General features: G+C 43.3%; 1 protein-coding gene across 2 annotated transcripts; it reads left to right on the forward strand.

The window, feature by feature from the left end:
- Positions 1-2,233: 2,233 nt before the first annotated feature.
- On the forward strand, positions 2,234-11,906 carry ypel2b (yippee-like 2b). Of its 2 annotated transcripts, XM_031861249.1 has the most exons (6): positions 2,235-2,432; positions 7,261-7,349; positions 7,661-7,892; positions 8,595-8,638; positions 9,094-9,202; positions 11,781-11,906. In XM_031861249.1, the coding sequence occupies exons 2-6, from the start codon at positions 7,315-7,317 to the stop codon at positions 11,868-11,870; spliced, it is 510 nt and encodes a 169-aa protein (XP_031717109.1). In that variant the 5' UTR covers positions 2,235-2,432; positions 7,261-7,314; the 3' UTR covers positions 11,871-11,906. The 2 variants fall into 2 exon arrangements, with proteins under 2 accessions (XP_031717110.1, XP_031717109.1); XM_031861250.1 differs by lacking the exon at positions 7,261-7,349 and having other exon boundaries at positions 2,234-2,432.
- Positions 11,907-11,912: the final 6 nt, after the last annotated feature.

Genomic DNA, 11,912 nt, shown 5'->3' on the forward strand with positions numbered 1-11,912 from the left:
CCCCCCCCCCCCCCCCCCCCATGCTGTACCCAGTTCCCTTTTTACAACCATGGTGGTGACAGCGTTATTAGATTACACACTAACGTGCACGCGCGGCAGGACCGGCTAAGTAAACAAAGCACAGAGAAGCTCGGATACAACACACACTGAGGGAGAGGACTTTATTTTCTGCTCAGGACGCCATTACTACTAGACTATTTTACATAGAAAATAGTTGTTTGATGCTTTATTAATGCTCTGTATTTCAAATTTAGCACTTCTATTTATATCTATAAAATGGGACAAAATTGCCTTTGAAATAGCAGCCTTGAATTTCATAATAGATTGTCTTTTAAATTGAAAACATATATAAGCAATAATACACTACAGAGATTTTTGTTTTTTGTGCTAGAACATATCAAACATTGCTATGTCATAAATAACAGCGTGCAGACACAAGTCCTCGGCTACATCGAGTTTCAAAGGAGCAGAGTGAGGACTGAGGAGAGTTGTGTCACTGCTCCATATCGACAATTCAAACTGTGGAGTTGTCTGTAAATACAAAAAACAAACACTGTTTTGAAATGGTGTTTTTTTAAAGACACTGTTGTATGTTTACGGGTAGTTGGTTAGTCTCTACATGTTCCTCTGAATCAAGTGAAATTACTGAAACTGACTGAGTTTATCCATTAATGAATCCAAGAGAGAAACTTTGCACAAAATTAACCTTTTTCGTTTCATTATACTAATGAGTCGTACCGTTTTCTACTGTGTTCTGCGATCGTTAACAGAATGAAACTTCGTATTTAAGACATGATCATTTTTAATGTATGGGCTTTAAAAAGTAAAAACGTTGATACATGTTGATGCATACCACTGATGTTCTGTTATCCAGACTTGTGACCACACATTGAGGGTCAATGATGAATGTAGTATTGGTTGAATGTTCGGTGTTTTACAGGTGAAACAGTGTTGCTGTTTGTTGTTGGGTATTTTGGGCGAGTCGTTCGTCTGATATTTTGTTTTGAGAACACCTGTACATCCAAAATCATTGTGATCTACCAATCATATTACAGATCGAGAATTAGTGAATATTTTTGATGCCATTATCTGTGCTGTACTCGGTGTGCGTTTGTGTTGCATGCCTACATTTATATATTTGTTAATCTTTGACGGAACCAATTAAAATGCCTTTTCCTTTACAAGGAGTATGCAGTTTGATTTAATAAGATTATTGAAAAAGTCAATTTTTATCCGTCAATAAACATAAAAAATACTGCAACAATGACAATGTATATGGATAAATAGTTGGTAACCATAGACTGACAGGAGATGGCGCTGTAGACTAAGGATTTAAGATGTTTTCCCTGTAGCGGGAATAAACCTTCCATGATAAAAACATCCAAACAGATAGTGAGGTCTATCTGCTCTTCCCCCTACATGATTAATACAACTACAGTAACATGTACTAGTGTACATTCATGGAGAATTTAGTTTAAAAAAATTCCAGTAATATAATTTGTCACTAGCTTCCTCCCTCGACCCCCTCGACCAATAAGCTTAGTGTTGCTATGCCCTATCAGCTTGCTGATTGGCTGATACAGCTGTCAATTACTCATCAAGTCAATGGCCAGTGAGATTTTTTGCCAAAGATCAGTCAACTCAGCCATCAAGATAGCTCCCGTCCTCCGGAATGTCTGCTATTGAGCTGTCGTGTTAACAATCAAGTTGTTTTTACTGTGTTAAAGTTACCAATTGAAGTGCTCCATACCGTTTAATTTCATTAAAAAGCTATATTGTGATGGTCAGCAACCGTAAGGAGTTAAAAATTTTCTTGGAGGTAGGCCCAGTTGTTATAATAGGCCTAACTGTCTTGTTTAGCTAGCTAACTTCTGGGATAACTGTCAAAACTGAAAAAACAAAAACATATTGCAAATACATGTTTACATAATTTTACAGCATGTATTCATCCAGTAGGCAACAATTGGTAAAGGTAAACAACTGTCACATTCATACTGATTAAGCACGACACTGTTTTTAAATACAATATTAGCAACGTATCATAACAGTATAAGTAACAGACCACTAATCACGTTGCTAAACGTCTCAATGAAACATACAAAACCCAGACACTGGACAGAAACCGAAGAAAATAAGCCATCCTACCCGAATAACGGTTGTTGTGCGAACACGGAAGTTGGTTGGAGGGAACCCTCTCGCTCCGGCTGGCCGTTTCATCACTCTCTTGTAGTTGCCTCTTCTAAACTCTGCTGGGCATCACTGCGCGTCAAAACATTGCGTCTCTGCAGGACTTGTCAGGGCCGGGAGAGAAGAGGAAATTTGCCTGGGAAAGGAATGCGAAAGGGGGTTTAGGATTGGCACTGCCACGAGGAAAACGAGGAGGTGCGAAATTTTCTAAGCTACGCGGAGAACCGTTTTTCTTCCCTTCAAAGGTAAAATAATTCCCTCTGCGTTATTTTTCAGTGTGGTGCGTTTGTTGTTATGCGCACAGCCCATCCAGTAGCCTACTTTTTAACGGAGACAACTTTTAACATGCAACCACACGTGCTGTAATATCACAACAACAACACAAGTTTATGGCTTGTATACTGCCAACAACATGTATTACATGGCCGTCATGTGTAGTCATCATGCCTGGACCTCTTATACACAGCCTATGGCCTGGGCTGATGTTTTCTTCGTGAATTGGATGCTGAGGTCTACTCTGCAGTGAAGCTACAGTATCTAGTGGTTATTATTACAGTCACATGCTGTTTGTGGTGGCAGTCCTGAACGTATGCGCCATCATCCCCGTGCGCGCGCTTGGTCGTGATGGTGCACGTCAACGGTGATCAATGCGGGTTATCGTGTAATACGCACATTGTGATCATAAACTCTGACGACAATCACCTGGTTCTCATCGATCTGCAAAAGTCATTGCAGATGTTAGAGCTTTTCAGATTGGGTGATGTGTGTGCGTGCGTGTGTGCGCAAGCGTGCGTGTGTGTTTTCAGCATTGCTGAGCTGAGGCATCCCCGCCATCTGTGCTGCGTGTGGTGGCTGAAGTTCTGCCCCAGATGAAGTGCGCCACTGCTTATGACCTGATTCAATAATCACACACACACACACACACACACACACAGTGTGTAAACCTTCATGGTTTGTGTATTTATTGATGGTTAGCCCACGTGACATCAGCCATGCCATACAAGTCAATGACAGTTAGGCCAGCAGGTGGAAATGCTTCATCCCACCCCTAAAAAAACATGTACTAAATAAAGTCCATGTGAGACAGTTTAAGAAGAGACACTGTTATTAAGTTGCAACCTTTGCACTGATCTATTTTTTACTGCAAAGCCTGCATGCAGATAGTTATTGATCATGTGAGGAGTCATGATCAATATCAGAGCGTTGCAGGCCTTGTAGAGTAATCCTTCACAGAGAGGACTTATAGACATGAACATAAACATATGTACAATGTGTTGTGCCAATGCTTGGACAGGTCTGAGTCACTCTGTCCCATCATTCACTTTGTTTTTTTTGTCACCTTTAATCACTGCTTTCACAGTTTATCATCCGATAGCCTCACACAGAAATTCAACAGGAATTATATTTACGAACAAACCAGAAAATTGGCATTTAAAGAGTTTCTCTTGGACAAACTCTGCAAGGAAATACACAAGTACGAGTGTCTAAAGTACCCGAGAAGACGCTACAAAATAGAGACAGACAGAAGGATGTGAGTAAAGATCAGCCATAGCAACAGTAACCAGACACATACACCTGGGATGCATCGCTTCATCGGTGAGATTTAATATGGTTAGGGGGGGGGCAGAGGGGAGATTTTTCCTCCTCTAGTCAGTGATGTCATGCTGTTGTTGGCGTTGGCGTAAGACTGAATGGAGAGCAGGAAGAAAGTAAGTACAGAAATCGTGTCGGTGCAGCTTGTGGGCAGCAGCGTGGGGCGAACACAGCTCATCCATTACTGAAGGGACACTGCTTCTTCCCTCGTCCTCTCCCCGTTCGTTTAATTCCCTCCTTGTCCCCGTCTGACTCTCATCTCCCCCCCCTCCTGTATCTCTGTCGTTCTCCTGCTCTCGATCATTGTCAGAAGCAGCATCAGCAGCGGCAGCATCAGTGCGTTACATAACAAAGGTTTTTTTGTTGGGATACAAGGGCCCTTTTGGCTGTTGAGACTCGTGGCGCGTAGCCTTTTGTGATGACACCCAGAAATGACCAGAATGGACAGCTCGGTGACCTCAAACGACCCGCGGCAGAACTGATGAATGGACAGAGGGACGGCAGAAAAAATAAATATACAAGCAGGCCGAGAGGCATAGAGGCAGACTGAAAAATTATAAAAGATGGACAAACATATACAAACAGGTTATACAGACAGTTTTGCTAAACTTTCCTGCTGTTGGAGCCCGTCTGAATCGCTGTACCCAGTTCCTCTAGTCATCTGATCATTCATGCAATTTGTTATTCTGTCAAACTGGGTTTGTTTTTTAGTGCAAAGCGGCCCTGATCGACTCTTTGCGTCAGCGTATTACAGCGAGTCAGCACCCTTGTTCCCACAAACCATGTTGCATAGCAAAATTTGTTTCAAGCACGTCCACCCACCAACACGAGTGATTAAATGTTTTGAAATGTCAAACAGCATCATAGTGCAGCCTTGTTCAGATCCAGGATAGTTTCATGTGTTTAATGTGGTAAAAGCCTTTTACCTGCTTTCCCCCCCCCCTCCCCCGATTATCAAAACAGTGCATCACGCAGCGACTATATGACAATGTATTTTTAATAAAGTGTGTGAGAGGTATCAGCTGTTTTCTTCCAAAGCCATCGACATGCACTGGCCCACTTGTTGTTATGGCTGTAATGAAGTGATTCTTCAGAAATAATACACCGAGAGAACCCCACATGGATTATGTATGACCTACAAGAAGATGTGCAACACATGCACGACTTTAATCCAGCACCGATTTTTCCAGAGCCGATGGTTTGAGTAAATATCTCGCCTCTCAGCTGTCGCCGACAGGTTCTCGTCTATACATAACATTTTAGTAATCTAGCCGCTACATTTATCATGTGTGACTTGTTGCAAATGCAGGGGTAGAGGCTTAATTGAATTAGAAGCTTAAATTCCTAGATTAGCTACAATACTTAAGACTAATTGCTAAGATATAAATCAGGCAGCTTTGTGCAAATGTAAGTGATTGTCTTGATTTGTTGAATTTCAAATTGCTTGTTTTGTCTGACTAGCGGTCTAGAACTCAAATATATTCAGTTTACTGTCCTAAAAGACTGACTAATCAATCAATCCACTAATCATATCAGCTCCAAGTTCCACAGCAGCCAAATATTTAAAATAATCAAGTGACAAAAGTCTGAAATTATGTCAGTAAATTGTCAATGTGTCAGTTCTCAATATTTTGAACTGATCTCAGAGGACTGGATCCTACGTAAACTTCTTCCTTGTCCTCAGTCCTGAAATGACCGAGAGGATGAAACACGCTTTGGGTTAAACACCAGTGTGTGTGTGCGTGTGTGCGTGTGTGTGTGTGTGTGTGTGCGTGTGTGTGTGTGTCAGGGGTCACTCCGACAACTGTACTGAGCGTGTCTTTGTGCCCCTATCCCACGCCGCTGGCATCGTGTCAGAGGAGAGAAAACAAGGGCACATCTCACTGCCTTATTTATTCATATCCCCCGGTCCTTCCCATCAGCACTGGAGCCTTCATCAGCCTCCGACACCAATAACAATCATATTGCAGGGCGGTAAAGTAAAGAGGCCTCTCTTTCTCTCTCTCTTCTCTTGTTTGTTCTGAAGTCACAGAGGCCTCCTGCTCCCATTCAGTATTTTATTAGTTTTTCCAGATGGCTCAGTAAAGACAGACAGGAAGGGAGACAGAATGGGATGGCCTATTGTGAAGGTGATGAAACAACTCCAGGTATTACAGAATTTTATAGGAGGCATAGTCTTCTGAACTATATAACAAGTTATTGGTTTCATTCATTTAGAATGCTCATGTCTTTGTATTTTACTGTTACAGTCATTTAAAGTAGAAAGAATAGTTGACATAGGTAGTAAAAAGGTGCATATACTATTTAAATGAGGCTCATTGCCGCTTTATGAAAAGTAGCACTGGGGAGTAGAGCGAGATTAGATTTTGCGTTTAGTACCAGAGCTACAGGGCTGAAACCGCAACTAAAGTTGCATTAAGCAATAAAACCATAAAGATGAAATCTGCAGCCCAAGGTAAAGAGCACAGGCCCCTAACAGCCTCCTGTACAGTTAGTCAAAACATACTCCTGGCCTCCTGGCCCCGAGCCTCTGGGATGGGTTCCCGGGCCAGCTCAGTAATCTTGTCAGTCACCAGGGCACACCAGCAGAACTATTTTAAGGGCTCGGTCTATTTGGATATCATGGAGTGAGCAGAGCACGATCCTTGTCGTTATGCTACGCTAAGCAGATTATCTCTGCAGCCTCACAGACTTAAACACTGAGTGTAGGCTCTAGTGTGGCTGCAGAGTCCCGAGTAAGTGCAGAATAGTTTGACAACAAGTTACAGCTGGGATTGCCTTCATTATCAGTGTTCTGCCACATCAGTTAATTCATTTATGGTTTGGTTTATAAAAGCCCCAAAAATTTGATAAAATTGCCAACCATATTTTACCAGAGTGCAATTTGTCATCTAAAAATGTCCGACCAACAGGCCAAAACCTAAATGTGTTCAACTAACAATGATACGATACAGGAAAGCAGCTAATCGTCATATTTGAGAATCTGGAACTATGACGGCTGAGACACTCTAGCACCTCTGTGAGGCTGCACTTACAGCGATGCATTCAGCTAAATGCTAAACGTCAGCATGCTCACATGCACACAACCAACATGCTAATGTGTATCATGCGGGGATAATGTTTGCCATGTTCAACATCTTAGTTAGCGTGTTAGCATGCCAACATTTGCGTATCAGTATTAAACACAAAGTAATGCTGAGGATGGGAATGTCATTTGTTTTTCAGGTGTTTGATTTGAAACAAAATACCTGCAAATACCTACATTGGAAAATTTTACTTTCGTCTCAATGGTGGCACTCGAGGAAAAATTTGTGGATCACCAAGTCAGGATTCATCCTCTGGGCACCATGAATGTCTGTACGAAGCTCGACATTGTCATCCCTTGAGCCATGCCACTGGCATGGCTGAAAAAAATGACTAACTAAGCAATTATGATAACAGTTACCTCTTGATTTCTTTTGTCTGTCTCTGCTTCGATAGCCCAAACTGTCCTCTCGACCAACTAGGACTCATATTTGGCCTCTAGAAGAAGCGATGTCCTGTGTGGTGGATGCCTGTACCTGTACCATGTTTGTATCTCATCTCATAAAAAAAAGTAGAATTTCTTCAGTGTTTTATGCTTGCAACTGAAATGTGTAATGTAGTGTCTCAGCCTGGAACACAGGCTCATTAATTATGCATCACTTCACATCATAGCTCTTTGAGGTTTAACAGTTTCAAAGACGCAAGCAGGTCGGAGACTTCTCTGAACACACAGAGCAGACTGTAATCCCATGAGCAGTTACACACCTGTGGCTCAGTTGACAACATCAGTTTAAGGAAGCAGCTGTTACCCAACCGTGTAACCATTAGCCGCTCCTCTATCCTCCCCTGTGCGCAGGTGTTCGCCTCCCAACCCGCCGCCCACCACGGCCCTCACCTGTGTGTTGCGGTGCTTCCCTTGTGAGCCGACCTGGGCTGGCAGTCCCTTCTTGCACCGCCCGCCAACTCCGCCCATGGTCAGAATGACGCGCTCCAAGACCTTCCAGGCGTACCTGCCGAGCTGCCACCGGACCTACAGCTGCATCCACTGCCGAGCTCACCTGGCCAACCACGACGAGCTCATCTCCAAGGTAAGCTGCTCCAGCGGCTTGAGTCATTTTACCAACAGTGGCTGTTCCTGGAAACCATGACAGTATTTGCATCCAGGCAGCTAATTATTACAGAACTTCAATTTCATAGCGCTGTCAATAATACAGAGCAAAATTGACGAGGATTAACAGCCATTAAACGACAAGCGTTGCAGATTTAAAAAAAGAGGCAGAGCGGCTGGGGAATTATGAAAACAAACAGGCTGAACACCTGTACGTCTGTGTCAGCCGCCACCACGCTATTGCTTGTGGATGGATTATGTTATAAACTGGTTAGAGAAGAGGATTATGAATGCAGTCTCACTTTTTCCACATGTGATAATGAAAACACTGCTCACCTGTGAGCAAAGGCCTTCTGTCGGTCGTAACACATCTGCGCAATAGAAACCTCTTTAACGTGTCCCTTCAACAGTAGCTTTCAAAATAACTGCCTGCAAGGGAATAACTCCATCGCAACTAAAGCCACTTATGCATCATCTTATTATACAAGAGCTTCTTTTACAGTAAAGGCCTGTCTCAAATGAACATGTGGGTATTTTAGAAGGAGACTAAAACTCTCTCTTATTTGACTCATGGCATTATGGCACTATAACAGCATGCTTATGTAATTGTATAGTTACCACACTATGAAAGGGCTCATTCTTGTTTCAGCCTTTTCATCTTTGTCTCATCTCGTCTCTGCAGTCGTTCCAGGGGAGCCAAGGCAGAGCCTACCTGTTCAACTCGGTGTGAGTATCCCTCTCTTGTTGCATTTCAACCCACCTGGTTCACGTTATGCCTTTCGAAAAACTCTCCTGCAGGCTGGACTTAAGGCAGGAGACCAGTGTTCTAACTCTGTTGTTTTGAAATAGGTTAAGAAGTGCACACTGTTTGTTTCACACAGTAGCCGTGTTGTATTTGAAGCCTCGGCGTGGAGGGAGCCAGCCTGTGCCTCGGAGTCATTATCAGCCGAAATTGAGTGTGAAAATTAGGCTGTTTGAATCTATGCTTCCTGGCCTGGCGCCCCATCGGTATGCGCTGTGTGAGTGGGTGTGAGGCAGTGACTCACTCAGAGTACATCATACAGTACATGCAACTGAGCCACTTGAACAATACTAATTTCTAACTTTTGTTTCTTTGTCTCTCCTTCCTCTCTACAAACTCCCCCCACCCCTCTCTCTCCCTCCCTCCCTCCCTCCCTCAGGGTGAACGTCGGCTGTGGCCCTGCAGAAGAGAGGGTTCTGCTCACAGGCCTGCACGCTGTCGCAGATATCTACTGTGAGAACTGCAAGACCACCCTGGGCTGGAAATATGTAAGTGTCCTGATTTTGATGCACAAGCACCGCAAACTGCATCCAAGGGTAGAGGACGATAAATTGGGAGGTTGTTATTATAGCACACCCTCATTTTATTTGCACCCTACTTATATTTGGACCTCCTCTTCTCTCGGGGTCAACGCAGTGTTACTGCTGTGTGGGCTGAATTAATTATGAGATAGATTTCTCAGAACAGATGGAGATATGAAGGAGAAGTCTTTATTTATCTTATGCGACTTGATTAGTTTAGCTGTGATACAGCTTTACAAAATACACATGCAGGATGTATTTAGTACAGGTGGTATTTTATGTCTCATGTCAGGGAGAACTTAACAGCATCCACACTTGTTAGCCGTCTTCATATGTCAACGGAGCTGTGCATGGGCAGCCGTCACTGGTGAACCCCGTCCGCGTGGAGGTGAGAGTTTACACTAAAGGGCACATGACTGTATCCTGAAGGAGTTGGCACACACACAAACCATGTCCTTGTTGTTGGACTTCTCAGAAGTCTCCATTGACCAGCACTCTCAGCCTAACATCCAACTGTCACCGCTACGTGTCTAACCTTAACCCCGATTCTATAACCTTCCAGCCTAAAAATATCCGTTTTCCTTATGCCGCCTGGTACAAACACCTGGCGAACCAGTTTTAAAAGTAGAAACTTTCCTGGGCAGTTTCTATTCCTGTCAGGACCCCACAAGGCAGAAACAAAACAGAGGTCACACGCATGCACAAGCACACAGACACTAGATAGGACTTAATGGAGGGTCTCCATTAATGTCGGTTGCAGCAGTATTGATTTTCCGCAGTCGTCAGAGTTCTATTGAGAGGCTTGACCTACTGCACTTCTAAATTAAGAAATCTGATAACGTGCCTCTGCAGCGCTGAGCCAAAATAGCCAAAGACAAAGCAAGACAGACGCTCCACAGTGAAAGAACATTTGTGTCAGCCGACTCCAGCTTTCAAGTGAGGCCTAAAATGAGTGTGTGGCTTTTGAACAACACAGGGTTGTTAATGGACTTGGACACGAAGCAGAAGTTGTCATTTTCTTTAAGTTGCATGGCATTGATTAGCAACTCAAAACACGAGCTGTGTCGAAATTATCCCCATAATACAGTGTTTTTTAAAAGGATGTGATAATAATAGTAAAAAGCGTATCTTAACCTCTTGTCTTGACCTCAACGCTTCCAAAAAGGTCTTTTCAAGCTTGCGGCTTGGGATTAGTGCTTGCTGCTATCATTGTCAGTTACTGGGGCCAGAAATATCCAAATTTGGGGATATGCGAGGTGGAACTGGAACAAGCTGTGGTAAGATTGGCAAGCAGAAGCCACCGCAGCTGAGCATGATCAAGTGACCGCCACAAGAGACATCCGTTAGATAAAAACACTCCCAACACCTTCCTGTAAAAGTCTTCTGGAACAGCACTAGTAAAAATCCCTATAAAGGCACGTATTAGAAGAAGGAACATTCGCTATTGTGACAGTCAGCAATGTTCACAGCTCTGTGAGGCTGCTGTACTTCGACACAGCCTTGCTTTATGCTAACATAATCATGCTAAAATGCTCTCATGACAATGCTAACATACTCATGTTAAGCAGGTAGAATGTTTACAATATTTGCCATCGTAGTTTAGCTTGTTAGCATGCTAATATGCACTATTTAGCACCAAACTAAGTTAAAACAGCTGAGTTTGATGAGAATGTCATTAGTTTTGCAGGTATTTAGCCATAAACCAAAGTATGAGCCATTGGAGAAACTTACCAGCTTACACAAGTAGCCTTGGTGGATGCCACCTGGCCTCATTGTGCTTGAAGATCTTCATTTCAATAAAACCCTGGCTACATGCCCGGGGGAAAAAATGCTGGATTACAGTTTTTCTCCATTGTATGCACACAATTCTGAAAATTTGAGGCTTCAAATATCAACGAAAACAAAAACTCTAAGCAAAACTTTCCCTGGGTTTAAAGTATCTCAAAAAGGCTAATGACTGTAGCAATCATGCTTTTCATATGAATGACATTTGCAGTCAACATACCGTTTGTATCAGGAAAACTAATGTTGATTATGTTGTTGATGTATTTCAGTTGATAAAAACAACACTAAGTGGAGCTGCTAGGCTTCTGTGAAGTTGGAGGAATTTTGGATTACACACCTAACATTAGAAATGCATGTTACGGCCTGCAGAAATAGAGCAGACTCTACAGCCATGTTGGCGGTTACGAGGCTCAAACCTGTGGCCTTTCGGTTTTACCGACGGTGAGACACACATTCCCGCCAGCTTAAGGTATGACGATCCAGCCCGGTCAGAGATTTGGTTCTGCAGGCTCCTCTGCAGTGTTTAGTGACTGACAGTTACATAACCAGCTTCCAGAGAGCCAGCAGCAGAGACAGGCCAGGACTGAGTCAAGAGTTTTCATATCTAGCTGTAAGGGCTGTCATGAGCAGGGACATTTTAAATGCACCTTGTGTCTGTTGCTAGCTATCCTACTCTCTGTCAAATACATGGACATGTTATTGTTCTCCGTCCATCTGTCATTTTAATTAAATCCCTCCTGCCCTCTGCCACACCCTCCAGGAACATGCCTTTGAGAGCAGTCAGAAGTATAAAGAGGGCAAGTTCATCATCGAGCTGGCCCACATGATCAAGGACAACGGCTGGGACTGAGGGGCGAGCAACCGGGACACCACTGCAACAGAGAAGGGGAGG

Source organism: Anarrhichthys ocellatus, unplaced genomic scaffold (genome assembly GCF_004355925.1).
Source record: "Anarrhichthys ocellatus isolate YVR2014 unplaced genomic scaffold, GSC_Weel_1.0 scaffold24, whole genome shotgun sequence".
NCBI classification, from domain to species: Eukaryota; Metazoa; Chordata; class Actinopteri; order Perciformes; family Anarhichadidae; genus Anarrhichthys; species Anarrhichthys ocellatus.